The 23,715-nt window shown below is 38.4% G+C and overlaps 2 protein-coding genes across 2 annotated transcripts; one reads left to right on the forward strand and one right to left on the reverse strand.

The window, feature by feature from the left end:
• Positions 1–2,003: 2,003 nt before the first annotated feature.
• On the reverse strand, positions 2,004–6,330 carry LOC110460237 (coiled-coil domain-containing protein 115-like). The gene is made up of 2 exons (XM_021513040.1): positions 6,199–6,330; positions 2,004–2,949 (listed from the first exon to the last, which is right to left on the reverse strand). Exon 2 carries the CDS (start codon positions 2,939–2,941, stop codon positions 2,315–2,317), a length of 627 nt encoding a protein of 208 aa, XP_021368715.1. The 5' UTR covers positions 2,942–2,949; positions 6,199–6,330; the 3' UTR covers positions 2,004–2,314.
• A 189-nt stretch (positions 6,331–6,519) lies between these two features.
• On the forward strand, positions 6,520–21,762 carry LOC110460242 (F-box only protein 42-like). The gene is made up of 8 exons (XM_021513054.1): positions 6,520–6,743; positions 9,405–9,641; positions 10,550–10,653; positions 11,455–11,621; positions 13,647–13,743; positions 14,171–14,227; positions 14,693–14,809; positions 17,530–21,762. Exons 1-8 carry the CDS (start codon positions 6,557–6,559, stop codon positions 18,436–18,438), a joined length of 1,875 nt encoding a protein of 624 aa, XP_021368729.1. The 5' UTR covers positions 6,520–6,556; the 3' UTR covers positions 18,439–21,762.
• Positions 21,763–23,715: the final 1,953 nt, after the last annotated feature.

Consider the following 23,715-nt stretch of genomic DNA (forward strand, 5'->3'; position numbering starts at 1 on the left):
ACTTTGTGATATGAGTGTAAGTCTTGAGTCAGTTGTAGATGTAGTTGTACTAAGATCCTTTACATCCTCGATATCCAGGGGTTATGCTTACGTACACTCTCTGCACCCCTGGAATATGTCATAGCAAAATTGAAGGCACGAAGATAACTATTTGATTGGTCTCAGGTACAAAAAAAACTGACCAATCGTTAGGCTGTTACCTGTCCTTTGACGATTATAGGGGAGCGACACTCGACTTCATAGCCAGTATATTATACCATTGTGCATTCGCAAGATTCTTTTGATGTACATCAAAGGATCAAACTAATCTTCTTGTTTCATCCACAAGGTAGTGCACACCAAGGTGGCGAGTTCAGAGCCTTCAGTTTCGTCATGACATATTCCAGGGGTGCAGAAAGAGTAAGTGAGCGAGTATCGAGGATGGCTCCTTTACTTGAATAGTGTTCAGATGTAAGCTTGATATTAGTACTTTTATGAACTGTGGATTATTTTCAGCTTTTTGAACTTTTAAGGACAGTGCTAACATGTACGTATAATAGAAATCTTCCAAAAAAGTTCGAAAGTGTGAAAGTTATTACTCATCTACAAGTGATTAATTGGACTTCATTATTTAATTGATGGACAAGTAATACAAGAATGCATGCACTGATAATGCTTGTTTAAATAATGAATTAAGATATTGATTAATTTTTTTTTTTTTTTAAATCAATCACTAGAATAATGTGTAAGGTAGCATATATCTACCAATTAAATCCCTTTTGATTGATAAAACATAATATTGCTTCTTACTTCAAGACGAGGGATTATGAATAAATTTTGATTTACCACATTTTTGTTTGTTTCAAATTTGGACATTTGTCCAAGACAAATCTGCGTTAACACAGAAGGCTGGATGAGACAAACCAGAAAAAATTCTAATATTATATCCTAAAAAAACCTACGTAACATATATAGCAGAATTGGAGCTAATTTTAATTTGGTTGATAAAAAAAAATATGAATATTTTCTTTTCAAGTAGAATATTAGATAACATTGTAATAAAAAAAAAAAAATGTTGTGTGTAGTTCAATTTTGAATCTTGTGCAGTGAAAACACCCAGCCAAAACCTTGTTTACCTTTCTTTTAACAAATAAAGAAATCAACCTCATTGAAATTTAATCATCAATGCTGTTCTCTTTCCTATTGTAAACGGATCATAGAGGAATGATAGTTACGATCGGATTGTAATTAGGTAGGTAAGAAATAATTAGAAATTTAGCAGTTTTCATTCTATTTGTACAGATGTTACTTCTTATATATACAGAATTCTAAGCCCTCTGGTTTTTGATGAGTTTTTTCATTGATATACATACTGTGTCCACAAAGAGGAAGGAGAATGAGTGGAAGGTATACTTGATGTTGTGTAAGGAAAGGTGTATATACATGTATGTGGAGTACCTGATTTGCATTGTGTTCATGAAGTTATCCCAGAACCCATTCCATATTTACCATCAGGTTTATATATGGTTAATAAAATGAGCACTTGCTATTAAGAATCAATATGACTTCGTTGTTTTTATTTAAATGATTTTTTAGTTTCCTACTAGTGACGATAGGGGACTATCTAACTGCTCTATCCATCCATCCTCCAATCCAGGCAAGAACTTCTTAATGACTTGAAACTTGTATGCCCTGCAGTTTATGTAGGGCATAAAACATAGCATTATACCTGTCTAATTAAATCCTGTCGCAATTCTTTGTCACGACTCTACCACCTACATTTCTCAACAGATTTTCTTTTCAAGATTGAGGACAAAGCCTTAGTATTTGTTTACACGGGCAGAACATACATTTGCTACAGGCTCCAAAGCTGCATACATACGATGGATGGTTTACAATTGTCACCCAGACCAAACACGACCTGAATCGAACCTTGATCAAACTTGACCTGCAGATGATGAACATGAACAAAAAACATCAAATCTGTCACAAATATTTCATTTTTGTTTTTAATAGGTCTAAAATGAAAAAGTTTTTGAAAAGTAATAACAATGTATATATATTTTAAATACATATATTAACTATAATTAGACATCAAAACGTCATCCTACAAAATGAAATTACATGTATAAATGTCCAACAATTAATATTGCCACACAAAAATGCATTTGAATTAAATACATATGACACTTTTAAACACATTTTTTTGTGTGTGTATGTATACTATATTCATTGTGAAGTTTAAATTTTTCTTTTACATCCATTTCATACATAATTAGGTAACCATTCACCAACTCTTCAAATTTTGATTTCTTTATATTTGTAAACATGTAGTTTATTCATCATTTACTAACTTCAATTTTTCTTTAAAATTTAGTCCCATACAATTAATGTAATCTTGACGCAACCCCTCAATTTTCAATTTCAGATTTGCAATTTTTACAGAGTGTTCTACAGCTTGTTTAAAGCTTGTCTGACTATGCCTTAAGCTCTGTGGCACAAGTACACCAAACCAGTTCAGTGGATTAGGAAACAGTTTTTTATTTACACTGACTGTCTCTTCCTTTGGACTTAATTCCTTCTGATCATGACTGACAGGTTCTTCCTCATCTTGTTCCGATTTTTGTACATTACGTTTTCTCAGTCCAACAGTATCCACCGGAATGTCTTTAGCAGAAGTTTCAGTTTTTACTGATGACACATTATTAATGATTAGTACATTGCTTCCTTTGTTGTCATCCCCAACGGTTATTTTAACAGATGCTGCCATTTTGTTCTCATCATATTGTGAGGGACCTATTGCTTTAGCACCCATGTTGTAACGAGCTCGAGACATCTGTAGGAATCCGTTTTTCATATCTTCATTAAGGCATGACTGTGTCTTGTACAGGTCATCCAGTGTGCTGAAGAACTCTAGTAGGATTGAGTCTAGCTTTTCCTCAGTCTCACCTGTTGAATCCATCACTACACCTGGAAAAGAACAAATTTGTGCAAGATTACAGATCCCTGTATACGTACCACTACCCAAAACTGTAACTTAATACTTATAAGTTTTGGAAACTGTTTTTCCAAAATGACCATAGCTTTGCTGAACCATTTCTGATAAGAAAAGCCTACCTTGTGGCTTTTGGGCCGACTTATATGAGAAATATAGATATGAAATAATCAACAAATTATAAGTCAACAACAGTGTTCCAAGTGTAAAAGTTCAACGGGGCTCAACTTGGAATTGTACCCTGGACTTCAGATAATTATACCATCGCTCTAACAGATTGAGCTACCTGGTCAACAGAAGTGTGTGTTTGGGGGGTGGGGATTGGGGGTGTTGGCCTGAATAAAGTGGTTAAGGCGACAGACATTCTGCAACCAATAGCCTTTCACCACCACCACCACTGGGTCGCGGCTTTGAAATCTATGTGGGGCAGTCGCCAGGTACTGGCCGAAGGTCCATGGTTTTAATCCGGGAACTCCAGCTTTCCTCCACAACCAAAACCTAGTTGCATGTCCTTTAAATGACCATAGCTGTTAATAGGATGTAAAACACAACAACAAAAAATCAACGTTAGTTACTTTGCCGAACTGTGCTTCAGTTACATGTATATCCAAACGTAAGTTAAGGGGAGGCTATACAGGGACAGGGATCCTATACTAATTGATGTGGTAACAAAGAATCATGTTTGCCCACAAAATGTCAAACTCTGAGGTTCCTCTTGTATGAAATATCACTGGGGAAATTTGAGTAATTGACAGGGAAACACAACAACTATTTGCCAGGTGATCCACTCAATCTAATCAGAAACTTTTACATAGATGAATTAAACCCACTTACAAATATATTTTATTCACAAGCAATATTTTTGCACCTTTATTCTGGAAATTTTATTAAGCATTTCATTTTCAGCTCACCTGGCACGAAGTAGGTCAATGTCATTTTCCTTCTCAAATTGGTAAGCTCTATTCCAAAAGCTACCAGCCAAATCTTATGAATCCATTCCTTTTAGTTCTTAAGAACAAATCCATTAAAATGTTGTTGACCTCTGTGACCTTGAAAGTAGGTCAAGGTCACTTTCATTCTCAAACTTTGTTGGGCTCTTTCCTAGGAAGCTACAAGCCAAATATAAAGATTCTATACCTTTCAGTTGTTCAGAAGAAGTCGTTTGAAGTGTCTGACACATTTGACCCCTGTGACCTTGAAAGAAGGTCAAGGTCATTTTCTTCCTCAAACTCTGCCGGGCTCTATCCCAGAAAGCCATCAATCAAATATAAAGATTCTATACCTCTCAGTTCTTCAGAAGAATTAATTTGAAATTTTGACACATTTGACCCCTGTGACCTTGAAAGTAGAGCAAGGCAATTTTCATTCTAAAACTTTGTTGGGCTCCATCCCAGGAACCAATCAGCCAAATATGAAGATTCTATACCTTTTAGTTCTTCAGAAGAAGTCGTTTGAAGTTTTTGACATATTTGACCCCTGTGACCTTGAAAGTAGGTCAAACTAATTTTCTTCCTCAAACTTTGTTGGGCTCTATCCCAGGCGGCCACCAGCCAAATATAAAGATTCTATATCCTTCAGTTCTTCAGAAGAAGTCATTAGAAGCTTTTTGACATATTTGACCCCTGTGACCTTGAGAATAGGTCAAGGTAATTTTCTTTCTCAAACTTTGTTGGGCTCCATCCCAGGAACCAATCAGCCAAATATGAAGATTCAATACCTTTTAGTTCTTCAGAAGAAGTCGTTTGAAGTTTTTGACATATTTGACCCCTGTGACCTTGAAAGTAGGTCAAACTAATTTTCATTCGCAAACTTTGTTGGGCTCTATCCCAGGAAGCCACCAGCCAAATATAAAGATTCTATACCTTTCAGTTCTTCAGAAGAAGTTGTTTGAAGTGTTTGACACATTTGACCCCTGTGACCTTGAAAGTAGGTCAAAGTCATTTTCATTCTCAAACTTTGTTAAGCTCCATCCCAGGAAGCCATCAGCCAAATATGAAGATTCTATACCTTTTAGTTCTTCAGAAGAAGTCGTTTGAAGTTTTTGACATATTTGACCCCTGTGACCTTTAAAGTAGGTCAAGGTCATTTTCGTTCTCAAACTTTGTAGGGCTCCTACCAACAAAGCTTTCAGCCAAATATCATGACTCTAGGCCTATCCGTTCTTCAGAAGAAGTTGTTTAAAGGAAAAGTTGACCGACGAGGACGGACGGACGGACGGACGACGGACGACGTCTCAGCATGCTACTGGCATCTCAGCATGCTACTGGCCAAATATCATCACCCTGGGCCTTTCGGTTATTAAGAAGAAGTCGTTTAAAGTAAAATATTGACGCCGTACGCCGGACGGACGACGACGGGCGACGGACGCCGCCCCACGGCATAAGCTCACTTAGCACTTCGTGCCAGGGGAGCTAATAACCAAAAGGCTCAGGATGTTGATATTTATCATTTATCATGCTGAGATGAAGGGCTACACAGTTTGTTCAAATGAATGACCTTCAATTATATTCAAGGTCACAGGGGTCAAATTTGTTTAAAATCTTTAAACGACCTCTTCTGAATAACCATGGGTCCCATGATGTTGCAAGTTGCATACTGAGATGAAAGGCTATATAATTTGTTCGACTTTCAATCACAGGGGTGAAATGTTTAAAAAAAAAATAACAGGGTCTTTTGAATGAATTTAATCATAAATACTGATATTTTGCCTGTAGCTTTATTTATGATCACTTTTAAGGTTACAAGTGTGAGATTTATACCAGGTGAGCGATGCAGGCCCATTGGGCCTCTTGGTTTTTTTTGCATTGGATTGAATCTTGGAATTTGGTAGGTAGTTGCACGGAATTAGAAGTCCGTGGTAGTAGCTATATACCAGCAGGCCACCAAAAACATTTTTAAATATTCTTGTGGTGGTTTTTTTTGGTGTCTTTGTATTTTCTCAAATTTGATATGTGGGTTTTACATCAAACAAAGACATGAAAACTGAACTTGATATAGATAAAACCACCAAATTAGTAGAATATATAAAACCTCGTATATAATTTAATGGGGGGGGGGGGGGGGGGGGGGGATGTACTAGCATAAATGACTTTGGGTATGTCCCCACCGGGTCCATTCCTGAAAATCTAAGGCACATATCAGCTGCAAATGGTTGAAATTGGGTGTTTTTGGGGTGTTTTTTTATTCCAAATACAAATTGACAATAAAGTACATGGAACACTTACACTTTGTTGTATTCAAATAAGCTAACTCCAGTTCTTCAGATAGATAAAATTCTCAATGCTGACATGTGACGTTTCATCAGCTGATTATGGTGCCTTTTCTCAATTTTTCCGGTCTTCGTTTTATAAATTAGATTTGCTGCCAAAAAGTATGTGTCGTTATTGTGATACCTATGTCTATGATAAATATACATATTAGACCTTATGAAGAGTTGAAATTTAATAAAGATATTTATGATATGTAAACAATGAAAAAATTCGTTTGATTCTAGATTTTTATCTATACTTTTCGACATATCAGCATATTCACTTCCGGTGTTTAAACATTATGGCGGCTGTCATTTGATTAAGAGGCAACAGCATGGACATTTCGCCGACTCAAGCGATCATGGAACGACAAAACATGGACATGGATTCAAATTCACAATTTGTTAATATCAGAGACCTTCCAGAGGAGATTTTAGAATACATGCTACGATATTTATCTCCGTATAAGGATTTAAAATCAGCAATGCTGGTTTGTCACCAGTGGCATCGACTAGTTCAAGGTACATTGTGACTCATTTCTCGGCTTTTAATTTAGAACTTGCAGAAGAAAAACGATGCATGACATGGAGCATTTTATTTTGTATCACGCTTTCATACTTAATTAACGTTTGTATTTCTCATTTGCTACTATAATATACGTGCAACGTATAAATAAACACGTGCATGAAGTGACATGGGGGATCCTCCCTTACAATCTGGAATGAAAACACATAAACTGCATTGTAGCAACTGTCAATAAATTACCTCCTTGAAACACATTCACATATTTAATACAACACTACACATTAGTGTACAAATATGTGAATTCTTACATCTAGTTTCATTTAAATTTGACAAAACATGCAACTGTTTTACTCCCATAAGTATATAGATAACGATGATACAACGGTACCAATGTCATTGAATATGTAATAGGAGCAGAAAAATGCACGGCCATATCAGGATTCGAACCCGGGACCCTCTGAACTCATAAATGGACGTCACTCTAACCAATTGAGCTACCAGGGCACCGTCGATTGACCAAGTCCAGTCCCTTTACATTCCTCCCTCCTTTAAACATAGTTTTCAACCCGGAAGACACACAAGACTAAACAGGGACCTGGAAAGAATGAGGAACTGGGTAGACAAATGGAAAGTGACATCAAAATGCAAAGCCCTGATCATGACCATCTCAAGAAAGAGGAATCCAACCAGGTCTGACATTTTCTTTGGAACCATCAAATTGGCAGAGATCTTGGGTGTCACTGTAGTTTGGAAGCTCACCTGGAATAAGCACATTTCCAACATTACAGACAGAAGCTTGGAGCCCTTAGGAAAGTTGCAAACAAACTGAATGTCAAAGGGAGAACTGCTGTTTACAAGGCCCAGGTTCGTAGTGTCATGGAGTATGCCTCACTGTGTTGGATGAATGCCTCAGCCATCAATCTTAAGCTTCTCGAATCCATCCAGGTTAAAGCCTTCAGGATTATTGGTGTGAATGAACAGCAGGAAAGACTAGCTCTAAACATCCCATCATTACATCACAGTCGTCGGTGAAGCTGCTGTAGCAGTGCTCTACAAGAAGACATGACTTAAAGACTAATAGAATCTTTCACCCCCTTGGGGGTGAGATAGGAGAATCTCAACCCGAGGGGGCAGATTCTTAAGTTGTTTGGCAACTTAAGAATCTTTCCCCGAGGGTTGAGATTCCCCTATCTCACCCACAAGGGGTTGAATGATTCTTTTTCTCTTTCCCTGTTCTCCCATTGTGTATCATATACACAATGTAATGATAACGTTACATGCTAAATTCAGGGTTGATGTGACGTTGATGGATTGTTGACGTGACATCATTGTATTGTTGAAGTGACGTCATGCCATTGTTATGAAAAGGGGAATCCCCCGTCTCAACCCTAGGGTGAGACAAGGAAATCTCACACCGGTAAAAGTGCAGATACACCTATCCAGGTTAAGAGAAAAGACTTTCTGATACTTTGACAGATGGTTGTGAATGTCAGATGTGGACGAACACCTAGTCCTATCTTTCAAAATGTCCGAGTCTGGTGTCTGCAGGGTAAAGAGGATACTCTGGCTACCCAAATGGATAGATCTTGTAAAATAGTTTTAAAATAACTGTATTATGATAAATGTTAATTATGGGAATTTAAAAAAAAAAGCAGCAACATTGTGGTGCAAAAAGAAAATCTGACTTAAGTGACAAATAGCAGGGATTGGTTTTGTTTGGTTTAGTATTGTTTAACGTCCAATCAATAGCTATAGGAAGGCCATGTAAAGCTCAGCAGCTGCACATGAAAGTGCTTTGCTTGATTAGATAATTATATGTTACACTGGCATGGGCAGTGGCTTGCTACCTGAATCAAGCAGTCATATTAAATAAGCCTTGTTTTTGAAAATATTTCTGTTTTAATTCTATGTACATTGTATGTATGAAATATTTAGTCATTGACTTTCCTCATAAATACTTAAGTAAAATCCAATTAATCTGAATCTGAAACAGATTTATACTTGAAATTAAGAACTGAGTCAAGGCAAGTCAACCATGCCTTGATTGGAACTTCTATATAAACAATTTCCTACATGTAACTAGTTTGAATGTAAGTGGTGGCCGAGTGGTTTAGGTGTCTTGACATCTATTATCACAAAAATTAAGCCCTCCATCACTGGGTCGCAGGTTCAAGGCCTAGGTTGGGCAGTCGCTAGGTACTGGCCTCAGGTCAGTGGTTTTTCTCTCTTTACTCCAGTTTTCCTCCACCACAAAAACCTGACACGTCCTTAAATCACCATAATGTCATAGCTACATGCCGGTAATAGAAATAGGATACATGTAAATAACAAACCAAGTTTGAATGTATAGATTGTATTTGATGGATGGGTTTACGTTGAATATTGTTCTATTCTTGTGATAGTTTTGTAATATCAATATCTCTTTCACTTTCATCAAAATATAGCATGTTTTTCTTCTTGCTTGCATGCCATGGAAATAATCATGACCAATTAAACAAAAAATGGAAGGCCTGAATGGATTCCCTTTGTTTGTCATCGGGTGTTCATAGTCTTTATATATATGTAAATAATCTGATCTACATGTAATATATCCCCAACGTGTTGTTCATCATTACACAGGCCGAAGGCTGACTTTGATATCTGTCTGTAAACTGTAGGTGTGCTGCACCAGATGTACCAGGACTTCCTACACAGTCTGTGGGACTGTAAGGTCAGCTGGACGGAGATCCTCCCCGAGGTCGGCTCCAACATCACAGAGCGCTACTCACACTGTGCTTGCTACTACGACAAATCAGCCTACATCTTTGGTGGCTGTACTTCTACAAATACTACCTTCAATGACCTTTGGAGGTTTGACCTTTCAACCAGACAATGGGTTCGGCCACTAGCCATAGGTTTGTGTTATATGATTATCTTATCATGCGAGATAGAGCCAACGTCAATGTTGAGTAGGTTGGGTGAGTAGGCGGGGTACTTCGCTGTGAGTGTGGATACCGAAAGGTATGCAGGGCGATTGAATAAAAAGTTGCATATAAATCCAGGTAGGTTTCAATCACAACACGCTCAAGCGTTACCAATGCGTGGGTTTTTATTACGGTCAACTAGTTTCGACTCTATGTGCGAGTCTTCATCAGGACATTTTTTCAAGATATTTCAGCCCCTGAAGTACTAAAAATGGGGTGCAGTTTTACATTGTTAGTTATTACATGACGTCATCAACATAGAGTCGAAACTAGTTGACCGTAATAAAAACCCACGCATTGGTAACGCTTGAGCGTGTTGTGATTGAAACCTACCTGGATTTATATGATTATCTTATGTTGCATCTCACAAAATGTTGGTACAATGTACGTATATCAGTAAAATAAAATATATTATTGAATGAATGCAAAGTTTGAAAGATTTGATCTTTATTTATGTAAATTTAAGTAAAATTAGAGGGCAATACATATATTCCCAAAACCTATCAGCATTACTTAATAAGTTAATTAGTGCAATGACCAACTTTGCTGAAATATGTATATATATATATCAAGGGACTCACTTTATTGAACTGGCTGGATTATTACCAACTTACAACTGTACTGTGTTATTCATTTGTATATAGTTCATTTAGTGGTGAACTGCAGAGAAAAGTGAAAAAGATATCTTCAAATATGAATTTCACCAAATAGTAGATAATATGGTCAATGTGTTTGATGAATATTTTAATAGTTACTGGTATGTACATTGATTTATGTAAATCAAGGAAGGTACCCGGTGTTATATAGGTTTACAGCCAAAATGTTACTTAATGTTTCAGGCACATATCCGTCACCAAAGGCATGTTCCAGCATGACAGTCTACAAAGACAGCCTAGTTCTCTTTGGTGGCTGGAGCCATCCTACTCCTTATCCTTTGCATCAGGTCTGTAATTTCCCAGTCTTTTCTGTGTTTCATAGCTGCTGCCCCCACCCCTCCCAACTCCTATCCCCTACATTAAAAATCCTATCTGTAGCCGTCCCAACTTCCTCTGTTTAAGCCACTTAGCCGCTTTTCTCCTTATCCCCTTAATAAAGTCTGTACCTTAATCCTCCAATATTCTCTGTCTTAGTAACTGGTGTGACCCCACTCCTTAGTCCCTGCATCTGGTGAGTAGCCCTGTGTTTTAGAGACTTGAGCCAACCCTCTTCTTATCCCCTGCATCAGGTTCATATTCGTCTTCTCAAGCCGAGGGTTACGAAGAGCATGTAGACCAGTTCGTAACCCTTGGCTAACGAAGATGGTCCATTACCTAGTACTGAGGCCATCCCACTTAAATTCTTTAAACCATTACACAGAAGTGAAGAGCATGTTAGTGTGAAAAAGTTCCAATGTTAAACCTTAGGCTTTTTTTGGTCGCTTGCAAAGCAAATTAAAAGTGACATGTTGGGATCATTCTGTGGCGGCATCTGCACAAACGATTTCCGTGCTATAGACCTTGAAATTTCTACAAATACCTGCAGTATCAATTACCCACTCAAGTTCAATTTGGACCTAAATCTCAAAATCATCATGCCCTCCATTCACTACCGAGTTTATTGATGCGTTCGATATATTTCAAACATAGAAAATATTGTTGATTTTCTTTTATGTAATAGACAACCCTACATCAAATTATGGTGTTCTTCATGGTTTTGTAATGGAACCGTAGAGTTTGTTGTTGAAAGTTTATGTTTTGATCTCCAGGCTGCACGGTTTTTCTCTGAGCTGCACATGTACAAGCCGGAGACAAACAGGTGGTTTCACATCACAACCATGTCCCCTACTAGTCCAAAGCCGACGGCTGGTCACTCAGCATCTGTAGTTAGCGACACCATGGTCGTGTTCGGAGGCTCACATGTTCCTGGAGCTGGGTAAGTTGTTCTTTAAACAACAAATCTTTGATTAGAAGCGTCATTTCTCTCTGAATCCGACATACTGTGTATGTGCCAAGATGTTTCAACTTTATACACATTAGAACTGAATGAGAATGAATTAATTTATTTATATCAACCTTAAAGAATAATTAGTTCCAATAGAAATTTGATTCTGAGAAAATATCATGTTTTTATCTGCCAACAATTACTGTCATTTTGGCTTTGTTGATGTTAATCGAGGGGTGTTAACCAGCCGCATTCATTGAAAAGGTGACTTGAAACAGTATTTGTAAGACTGTCTAGTGTTGATTTCATTTGTTGGTGACTGATTTCAATAGATGATAATTTTGACAGATTGAAATGAACATCTTGCATAAAGCATTACCTCATTATTTATTAGCTCACCGGGTCCGAAGGACCAAGGTGAGCTTATGCCATACCAAGGCATCCAACATCCGTCCGTCAATAGTTTCTTTAAACGACTTCTTCTCCTTAACCACTGATTGGAATTTAACTAAATTTGAATGGAAGCATCCCTAGGTGGCGGGGATTCAAAATTGTACAAATGGTGGGGTTGACCCCCCAGGGGGCTAAAGGGCGGGGCAAAAAGGGGGCAATTTGGCTATATTGCTACAAACAACTTCTTCTGTAGAACTATACACTGGATATCGATCATATTTAATCAAAAGCATTCATGGGAGCTGAGGGGTGGGGCCAAAAAAGGTTATTTGGCTATATTGCTTTAAGCGACTTCTTCTCTGGAACTAAGTGATGGATATCAACCATATTTGACTGGAAGCATCCCTAGGTGGTGGGGAATCAAAATTGTACAAATGGTGGGGCTGACAGCCCAGGGGGCTAAGGGCGGGGCCAAAAGGGGGCAATTTGGCTATATTGCTATAAATGACTTCTTCTGTAGAACTATGCCATGGATATCGATCATATTTGGTCGGAAGCATTTATGGGAGGCAGGGATTCAAAATTGTACAACTGGTGGGGCCAAAAAAAGTTTATTTCTTGGAAATGGTTGAGATCCCCACCATATAACCATATATACAATTGCTGGGTATAAAGAGAAGAATGCACATTTGCTTCTAGGATGGCACTAGGGTCTGGCCCCACCCTTGGAGACATAGTCCCTGGGCAATAACTTTAAAACGGTTGAGATCCCCACCCCAAATTTATATATACAAATGCTGGGCATAAAGAGACGAATGCAGTCCTGATATTATAATAGACCCTGGGGTCTGACCGAACCCCTAGGGACCTAGTTTCTTAGTCACAGCTTGGAAACAGTTGAGATCCCCACCCTATAACCATATATACAATTGCTGAGTATAAAGAGATGAATGCACATATGCTTCCAGGATGGCCTTGGAGACTTAACCCCTGGGTCATAACTTTGAAATGGTTAAGATCCCCACCCCAAAACTATAAATCTTTAAAATCCTTTTCCTTCTATACTATTGGAGGGATTTTATCCAAATTTTTCCTGGAGTATCCTTTATAAAAGGGGACTAAATTTTGTATAAACAGAGGGTGTTGCCCCTCTGGGTGAAGAGGGGTGGGGCCTAAAACTGGAATTTGAGGTTTAAGTCTTTTAAATCCTTCTTCCTCTGTACCATTGAAGGGATTTCATCAACAGTTGGCTCGGAACCTCCTTGGGCAAAGGGAACTTAATTTTGTATAAAGAGAGGGTGTGGACCCTCTTGGTGCAGAGTTGCAAGATCCAATAGGGAAATTTGAGGTTAAATTCTTTAAAACCCTCCTTGTTCAGTACCATTGGAGGGATTTTTTGTAATAAGAATAATTAACCATGGTTGCTTTATTATCCCTCTGGGCCTCACTGTCCTCACCCTCACAGTTAATCATATCTAAATAAGCTCATTTAAATAGAAAAAAAAATCTTAGTACCAGTATGAACAAATGAGGTTTACCTGGCACTTTGTGAAAATTTTGTAAAAATGTTGATTTGATTAAAATTTTAGTTGAAACATTATAAAAAAAGGACTTTTTTTGTAGGACGAATGAAGTGTGGGTGTTTGACTTCGTTGAAATATTGTGGAAAAAGAAGCAGACTGGGAGTAAAAAACCTAGTCCACGATATGGCCAAACTCAAGTAAGACTTTGGACACAGTTCCTAATAACAAAGTATTGCTGTAATTGCTCATATTATAGTGTTGTTATTGAAACAAGTTCTTAGGTTCAGGTTTAAACATAGAGATTTCAATACCTGTTCTAAAGTTAAAGTCTAGAAATCTAGTTTCCTGTTTCAGTTCTTCTAATTATTAGGTCTAGAAATAGAATTTTCTGGAGCAGTGTTTAATTTTATCTAGTTATTGATTTAAATTCAGCTATCAATTTGAATATTTCAATTCATGTGTTAACAAATGTCTTACATTTAATTATGAGTTTACTTACAAATTTGAATTATTAGTCATGCCCACAATAAACATGTTTTCGTTCAGTACCAAAAAAAAAGGTACTGCAGTTTTAAATGCCTCAAACATGTTTGAAACAGACTTTGGACATTTATATGTTTTCAGATGACCATAGATGACTCACACATTCTGATCATTGGAGGATGTGGCGGACCAAACCAGGTACTGGCCAATTTACTTATGATACTTTCCTGATGTAATTTTCTTAATATTATAGTATTTCCTTTTCTCAATATTGTAGTGTTTTTTCATGCTCCAGTGGGTTGTAAAATTGTCAAGACACCAATAATAATGACACTTTATATCTGGCAAACAACTTGTTTTGATTTTGTTTTTGTTTTTTCCAGCCTCAAATGAAGAAAAAAAGCATCTGTTAAAATAAGCACTATATGTGCACAATAGTTTTGTCATAACTTTAACTCTGAGATAGAAAGAATGATTTCTGTTGTCTGTTATTTCAGATCTTTAGTGATTGATTTCTGTTGTCTGTTATTTCAGATCTTTGGTGATTGATTTCTGTTGTCTGTTATTTTTAGATCTTTAGTGAATAGATCTTTAGTGATTGATTTCTGTTGTCTGTTATTTTTAGATCTTTAGTGATTGATTTCTGTTGTCTGTTATTTCTAGATCTTCAGTGATGTCTGGCTTCTCTCCCTTGACTGTGAACCCTGGCAATGGCAGCAGATTTATGTGATACAGCCAGAAAATGCTGCTCCCCAACTGTGGTGTCACCCAGCCTGTAAGGTATGTCAGTACGGACAGAAAATGCTGCTCCCCAAGTGTGGTGTCACCCAGCCTGTAAGGTATGTCAGTACGGACAGAAAATGCTGCTCCCCAAGTGTGGTGTCACCCAGCCTGTAAGGTATGTCAGTACGGACAGAAAATGGTGCCCCCCAACTGTGGTGTCACCCAGCCTGTAAGGTAAGTCATTACAGACAGAAAATTCTGCTCCCCACCTGTGGGGTCACCCAGCCTGTAAGGTAAGTCAGTACAGCCAGAAAATACTGCCCCCCAACTGTGGTGTCACCCAGCCTGTAAGGTAGGTCAGCACAGACAGAAAATACTGCTCCCCAAATGTGGTGTCACCCAGCCTGTAAGGCAGGTCAGTACAGCCAGAAAATACTGCTCCCCAACTGTGGTGTCACCCGGCCTGTAAGGTAAGTCAGTACAGACAGAAAATACTGCTCCCCAAATGTGGTGTCACCCATCCTGTAAGGTAAGTCAGTACAGACAGAAAATAATGCTCCCCAACTGTGGTGTCACCCAGCCTGTAAGGTAAGTCAGTACAGACAGAAAATGCTGCTCCCCAACTGTGGTGTCACCCATCCTGTAAGGTAAGTCAGTACGGACAGAAAATACTGCTCCCTAACTGTGGTGTCACCCATCCTGTAAGGTAAGTCAGTAGGGACAGAAAATACTGCTCCCTAACTGTGGTGTCCCCCAGCCTGTAAGGTAAGTCATTACAGACAGAAAATACTGCTCCCCAACTGTGGTGTCCCCCAGCCTGTAAGGTAGGTCAGTACAGACAGAAAATACTGCTCCCCAACTGTCGTGTCACCCAGCCTGTAAGTTAAGTCTGTACAGACAGAAAATACTGCTCCCCAACTGTGGTGTCACCCAGCCTGTAAGGAAGGTCAGTAAGGACAGAAAATACTGCTCCCTAACTGTGGTGTCCCCCAGCCTGTAAGGTATGTCAGTACGGACAGAAAATGCTGCTCCCCAAATGTGGTGTCACCCAGCCTGTAAGGTAAGTCATTACAGACAGAAAATACTGCTCCCCAACTGTCGTGTCCCCCAGCCTGTAAGTTAAGTCTGTACAGACAGAAAATACTGCTCCCAAACTGTGGTGTCACCCAGCCTGTAAGATAAGTCAGTACAGCCAGAAAATACTGCCCCCCAACTGTGGTGTCCCCCAGCCTGTAAGGTAGGTCAGTACGGACAGAAAATACTGCTCCCCAACTGTCGTGTCACCAAGCCTGTAAGGAATGTCAGTACGGACAGAAAATACTGCTCCCCAGCTGTGGTGTCACCCAGCCTGTAAGGTAAGTCATTACAGACAGAAAATACTGCTCCCCAACTGTGGAGTCATCCAGCCTGTAAGGTATGTCAGTACGGACAGAAAATACTGCTCCCCAACTGTCGTGTCCCCCAGCCTGTAAGTTAAGTCTGTACAGACAGAAAATACTGCTCCCTAACTGTGGTGTCCCCCAGCCTGTAAGGTAGGCCAGTACAGACAGAAAATACTGTTCCCCAACTGGGGTGTCACCCAGCCTGTAAGGTAAGTCTGTACAGACAGAAAATACTGCTCCCTAACTGTGGTGTCCCCCAGCCTGTAAGGTATGTCAGTACGGACAGAAAATTCTGCTCCCCAACTGCGGTGTCACCCAGCCTGTAAGGTAAGTCTGTACAGACAGAAAATACTGCTCCCCAACTGTCGTGTCAACCAGCCTGTAAGTTAAGTCTGTACAGACAGAAAATACTGCTCCCTAACTGTGGTGTCCCCCAGCCTGTAAGGTATGTCAGTACGGACAGAAAATCCTGCTCCCCAACTGTCGTGTCACCAAGCCTGTAAGGAATGTCAGTACGGACAGAAAATACTGCTACCCAACTGTGGTGTCACCCAGCCTGTAAGGTCAGTCAGTACAGACAGAAAATGCTGTTCCCCAACTGTGGTGTCACCCAGCCTGTAAGGTATGTCAGTACGAACAGAAAATACTGCTCCCCAACTGTGGTGCCACCCAGCCTGTAAGGTAAGTCGGTACAGCCAGAAAATACTGCTCCCCAAGTACGGACAGAAAATGCTGCTCCCCAACTGGGGTGTCCCCCAGCCTGTAAGGTAGGTCAGTACAGACAGAAAATACTGTTCCCCAACTGTGGTGTCACCCAGCCTGTAAGATAAGTCAGTACAGCCAGAAAATACTGCTCCCCAACTGTGGTGTCACCCAGCCTGTAAGGTAAGTCGGTACAGCCAGAAAATACTGCTCCCCAACTGTCGTGTCACCCAGCCTGTAAGGTAAGTCGGTACAGACAGAAAATACTGCTCCCCAAATGTGGTGTCACCCAGCCTGTAAGGTAGGTCAGTACAGACAGAAAATACTGCTCCCCAACTGTGGTGTCACCCAGCCTGTTCTTGAGGTCAGTACAGCCAGAAAATACTGATTTCAGTCAAATATGTCAATTAAATTCATTGAATTCATTTAATAGCAATCATGAAAACCATGAATGATTATGCTCAACAAATCTGTCATGTTATTATACAGTATGCTGCAGACGATAATAATGTCACAATGTACTTGTTACAAAGATAAGAGACTGTGTTTGTGATTATTTATTGATTATGCCCAACATTCTTGTATGTTCTATTGAACCGGGTAAAAAATATTTGCATATAAAATTAAATTAGGTTGATGATTCATTTTCTGTATACAGTGATTGTTTCTTTAAATGTGTTGTGTTTGTTGTAGGTTGGAGATATGATAGTAGTCCTGAGTAAGCCCAATAAACCGCTACAGTCCTCCAAGGATAATACCCGGGAAAATCAGGCCACAATGCGTCCTACCTTCAGGGGAAACCGAGTGTGGGTCCCTCCAAGGGGAGATAATTCACAACAAGCCTCACCCTCAGAAAATCGCAATAGGGCCCGGCCCATGCTTGTATCAGACAGTGATGATAGTTCTGGTGCAGAGAGTGAGGATAACATGCCAAGTCAGGGAGGTCAAAGACCAGAGTTCAAACATCCCTCATATTTACAGCTAAGGTCATCAAGGTCAAGAGGTCAGCTGAATCAATCTCCTAGAGCAAAAGGGGGTCACTTGTCACCTAACAGACTTCAAGGTCAGGGACCTATTCCAAGCGGAATGATAGGAGATGCTGCTGAGCCTGGGCCTTCAGAGGAGGGGGCATGTGGAGGCACATCTAGTCTGAGGCCAGGGGAGCCCTCGGTACGTCCTAATGCTATGAAAAATAGACAAAGACAATTAGAGGCACTGAGGAAGTTTGAGGAAAAATTGCGAGAGAGTCGCATTGGACAGTCATCCTCATCTGGAAGGGGACAAGGGAATGTGTCTTCAGGCGTAGGGGGAGGCAGCACCGCTAACTCTCGTGATAATCGTGTTGCCATGCATTTACATGTTCTGGACATAAGTGATGTGATCAAGACAAAGTCAGCCACATGGCGGCCTATCAATGAAAACATTTCTGTTAATGCTCCCGAGGAAACAATATTCTACTCGCTGGTAAAAGGTCGAGGAGAACTGATTGTCTTCGGTGGTATTCAGCGGGACATCCAGTCCATGCAGCGTGGTATGGATGTTAAACCACAAGTTGTTAGTAACAGTCTCTATATCGTTTCTCCTCGTAAGCTGTATTTATAACTAGAGGAAAGTGTTTATCGTCTCGCTAACATTACATACCGCCAGACTATACTGCGGAATTCTGACACCGGGGCAATTCTGATTTGATTAGAGTTACTAGCTGAACCACAGATGTTCTACAGCAAAAAAAGAAATTTGCAACTGTGTGCTTACCCTTCAAACTGAGTTGGGGCTTGTTACTAGTGTTCATTTATAAGCTCTGCCTTCAGTGCGGTCCAAGTGTGTTCGTTTATCATGGAATGTTTCTGCGCCAGATATATAAATGCAACCTTAATTCTTGATTTTCTTGATCAGATTATTCTGACATAAGTCATTTGTAAATTATTGTATTGTTATGCTTCCAATGCGTTCATAATTTTTTGACAGCATTCATTGATATGTACAATATTTTACCGTTTTGTGACACAAGAAGTGAGAATAAACAATCTCCCAGTCTTACTTGTTAAAAGCATATCCATACTGAAATTAATTTAGCTTAAATTTTAAGAAGGGTTTTTTTTGTGTTTAACATGATGATACAAATCTTTTATGAGGTCACCAATTTTTCACAAAAATGACAGCAGGTATTTGTATAATAGATGTCCCAATTTTATGATTTATGTAAGATTCTCTTGATTTAGTAACTCTCCCTGTGCATGGAACACTGTGGCTAAAGTAGGTAAATTTTGTACCGACAATGTACAGTAGATTTTGCTTAATGTCACTTCTCATTTGTCAGAGGAAAGTGTGATATTAACCATACATCCTTATAGTAGATATGATACATGCCTAGTCCTAGCGTCTATAATAGCTAGTCCTAAGTTTTGTGTTTTGTCTGGTTAAGAAGCCTGGAGTGTTATTATGAACAATTACAATTATTGTTTTTAGAATTTAATTGTTTTACTTTATGCCAAATGTTAATTGATTATTTATATTTTACAAGAGCAAGTAAATGTATGTAGTCAACAGCTTTTCTTAAAATAGCAACATTGTCATTTGTAAATTGTTGGCTATGTTTTCTGCAGGAATATTGATTATGATACATTGCTATAATTGGTATATATACTCACAGCAAAACACTTTTTGTGTTTTGAAAAAAATATTTCGTATCATTAGTGTACACAGTTCAATTTGATAAAAATTAAAATTGTGTGTCATCATTTAGATACTGGTGCATGTGTGTAGACACAAAAAGTCAAACAAAGCTACTCTAATTGATGTAAGGTTTTAAGTCTTTTGGCTAAAAATAGCTGATTATTTTTAATGTCTAACTTCAGGTGTAATATCACTTATTTCCAGTTACCTAGTAAGTGCCATATAAGAAGTTTCACAAATACGCTTCCTCATTTAAATTTCACGACTTTTTGAAGAGTGGTATCAGTCAATCATGAAAGGGATATACAGATGTACCCAGGATAATCCCCTGCGACTAATATCCAAACGTTCAGATAGAATTTTTGGTATCATGTGCATATTTGTTTGGGTAACGATAGGCCAATATTTTCCAGACAAAGTGCTTGATGCATGTATGGCCCTATTATACGATAATCGGTGAAATATAATTATGTTACTGGGTTTTGATATAATGTCTATTGTTGATGTTTGTAGTCGGTGAATATATCTTAATCATTTTGTTGACATGTTCTATCGACGCTTGTCCTGATAAGTGACACCGTTATGTTCATAACACATTCATAACAGACATACATGTACTTTATTATCAAGCTGGTCAGTATTTAATACCTCATCCAACTTTCATAGTTAAAAGACTCGTGGACATGGGAGTATAGTATATCTAATCCAATCAATTACAACTATCATCATTACAACCTTTATGTTTGTGATTGAACACAGAAAGGGAGCATGCCAACTTCTTCATTTAAGTTTTGATAGATACTTGGACTGACACATTTAAATTTTGATAGGTACTTGGACTGACACATCTAAGTTTTGATAGGTACTTGGACTGACACATCTAAGTTTTGATAGGTACTTGGACTGACACATCTAAGTTTTGATAGGTACTTGGACTGACACATCTAAGTTTTGATAGGTACTTGGACTGACACATCTAAGTTTTGATAGGTACTTGGACTGACACATCTAAGTTTTGATAGGTACTTGGACTGACACATCTAAGTTTTGATAGGTACTTGGACTGACACATCTAAGTTTTGATAGGTACTTGGACTGACACATTAAAAAGGAACAGTTATAGCAACTTCTGCCCGGTATATGTACTGCACTTTTTATGGTGAAATCTGACAAAAAAATGGCTATTCGGACTCGGATGGTTATATCACAGGCATTTTCAAGTGTGCTGTGACCCATATCAGTATATAGTATATGTGTATTTCAGACATTTGTAATGAACCCCTATGTTTATACACATACCCCGGTTTATAACTTCATGGTACCATCACACCCACTGGCTATGATGTCAGTACTGTAACATTGTACTGTGCAACTGACATAAAGTTGAATAGATTCAACCAAAGCTCACATCAAGTCATCAGAATGACTAAGGATCACATTTGTTGATAAACATCAAATGAATTACTATTCTGATCTTGATATAACACGGAGTTGCAAATTCAACCTTTCAAACTTTCGTATCGGAGAAACTGTGTATACATATTTGGAAAAAGTACTCAAAACGATTCAATTTGGTAAAATAAAATGCCATAGTTTTATCTGTTTTATAGATTGACTTGATTGAATTTGAGCAAAGAGCAAGATGTAGTCAGAGTTCTGCTCGTGTCAAAAAGAGAAAAATGATGGTGAAAAAATCCCTCTGAAGTACTGTATAGTGGTTATATTTTGTGTGGGTTTTGATTTCGCTATATTCGCACTTGGACTAATATCCGCGAATTCTAAACACTAAACAAAATTCTTTGCACAACACATGGGATTCGCTTGCACATGCAGCGAAATTTAACCCCCGCAAATAATTGACTCCGCAAATTTAAAGCACTATACAGTATGCGGACTTAGCAAGTATGATAACTTATACTTGATATAATGTAACTTTACACACAACCATAATATGAATACATATAAATGTGCTGATAAATGAATTATAGTTCTGTCATTGATGTACATGTTACTGCTAAGTTTACATCAAGGGTCATTATGACCTGTAATTGTGTAATTAGATAGTACTTGCTAACCTTTTGATATTTCCATTAATTATTAAAATTTGATCCCGTTGACTCTTAGGTTTCATACACCATGACGTTTATCGGAAAAGCTGAAACTAGAAACAGGTTTCCACTATTCCGTCTTTGCGTATTGCAGAGTTATCTTTTCTTGGGAGCAGGGATTGATTGTTACGTCAATTGTTTGTGAGAGAAACGTCATCAATTTTTGAGAAAACGACGTAATTTTCACACACAGACCAATGACGTAACAATCAATCCCTGTTCTCAAGAGAAGATAACTCTGCAATACACAAAGACGGAATATCATTTGATAAATTTTCCCTGAAATTGGAATTTATGATAAAAAAAATAAAAAGTAAATTGGCCACAATACAATTCTCTCTTTTGTCTTTGAAAAGAAACACTATTATACTGGTAGCTGTTTATATTGTATATTGTGTATAGGCTGTTTAAGGGACCCTCGTACAATGAAATCAGTTAGTGTTTCACTATGGTCACCTTACACAGATATTATTTATCGATGTTAGAGATATCTACCCATCCGCAATACTCAAGGGGTTACGCTCACTTTCATTCTCTGCACCACAAATCCACTCAGTTTCACTGCGACCACAAGATTCTTTTGATATACATGTACATCGAAGAATCAATTTAGTCGTCTCATCCACAAGGTGGCACACACTGAGCCTTCAATTTTCGGACATATTCCAGGGATACAGAGGGCGTAAGTGAGCGTAACCCTCTGGAGAATCGCAGATGATATCTACCATGACTTGTTATAGAGATGATACTCCATATATATCTGTACCTGTCAACGTTAGAAATGTTTCTGTAAACCTACCTGTTTTTAGCAGTACTAACAAATGACAAAAATGAGATAAGGCTATTTACTGCATAATATGCGAGTTTACAATACTTGTGGCATTTCCATCTACTCAGGAGGGACATTCATCTAGTCCAAGATTTTATGTATCATATCAGTAGAGCTATCATGATGTAACGTAAACTACTGCACTATCAAACTTTTCATTCATAAAAGTAGTCACTATTTACTATGACATATCATTTGAGATATTTAGCACACTGCAGTCCAACATAATAATATAATTTTTTACATCTTCAGTACTGTAGAACCACACTGTAATGAACTTTCAATAATCAGGTACCAATTTTGTTCTGGAAATTTTGGAAACTGTTTCTTTTTTTTTCTTTCTTTCTGGATACCATGTTGGAAATCAAAGTGTAATGTTTTCACTTCAAGAAAGATTTTATTGTAATTATGAAAATATATGTCTTGATTTTAAAAATAGAACTGATTGAGACAATGTTTGAGAAATGTTAATGTTTCTAATTAAAATATACACAGCTGTATCCGGTATATGAAAAACGCCCATTAGTGAGTACACTGTATTACCAAAATATTGAAATAAAATTTCTTGCAAATCAGAAACAGTTATTGCTGTTATTTATATTTTTGGGTCTGTTTTGGTAAATACTGAGGAATGTACAAATGTATGCTTATCAAAATAAAATTATGACAATTTCCTATAGACCCATGCTGTGTGTAATTTGACTTTATCTTATCGAGGGGAAAGACAGTAACACAGACTCTTGGTACAGGATCTTATTGGGTGGCCAAGGCAGAAACAGGATCTTATCTTAGTAAAGGGTCTAACGTTCTTTGTACAGGACCTTAATGATGGGAAAGGCAGTAATAAAGGATCTTGTCAAGGGGAAAGGCCATGACACAGGCTCTTGGTACAGGATCTTGTCAAGGGGAAAGACAATGACACATAATCTAGTTACAGGATTTTGTCAAGGGGAAAGGCCATGACACAGGCTCCTGGTACAGGATCTTGATAAGGGTAAAGGCCATGACAGGATCTTGTCAAGGGGAAAGACAATATAAAACAGACTCTTCGTACAGGATCTTATAATCATGGGGAAAGCTAATGACACAGACTCTTGGTACAGGATCTTATACTCAAGGGGAACGCTAATGACACAGACTCTTGGTACAGGATCTTGCCATGCCATGGGTAAAACAATGTCATATGCTTTTGGTACAGGATCTTGTCAAGGTGGAAGGCCATGACACAGGCTCTTGGTACAGGATCTTGTCAAGGGGAAACACAAT

Source organism: Mizuhopecten yessoensis, unplaced genomic scaffold (genome assembly GCF_002113885.1).
Source record: "Mizuhopecten yessoensis strain PY_sf001 unplaced genomic scaffold, ASM211388v2 scaffold10333, whole genome shotgun sequence".
NCBI classification, from domain to species: Eukaryota; Metazoa; Mollusca; class Bivalvia; order Pectinida; family Pectinidae; genus Mizuhopecten; species Mizuhopecten yessoensis.

What these genes read in the sequence shown, in the direction of transcription:
- LOC110460237 (XM_021513040.1), bottom strand. Translation starts at nt 2,941, where the DNA reads ATGGATTCAACAGGTGAGACTGAGGAAAAGCTAGACTCAATCCTACTA.
- LOC110460242 (XM_021513054.1), top strand. Translation starts at nt 6,557, where the DNA reads ATGGACATTTCGCCGACTCAAGCGATCATGGAACGACAAAACATGGAC. An exon ending in CACGATATGGCCAAACTCAA is followed by an intron (nt 13,744 to 14,170) that starts GTAAGACTTTGG and finishes ATATGTTTTCAG; the next exon opens with ATGACCATAGATGACTCACA. An exon ending in GGTGTCACCCAGCCTGTAAG is followed by an intron (nt 14,810 to 17,529) that starts GTATGTCAGTAC and finishes TGTTTGTTGTAG; the next exon opens with GTTGGAGATATGATAGTAGT.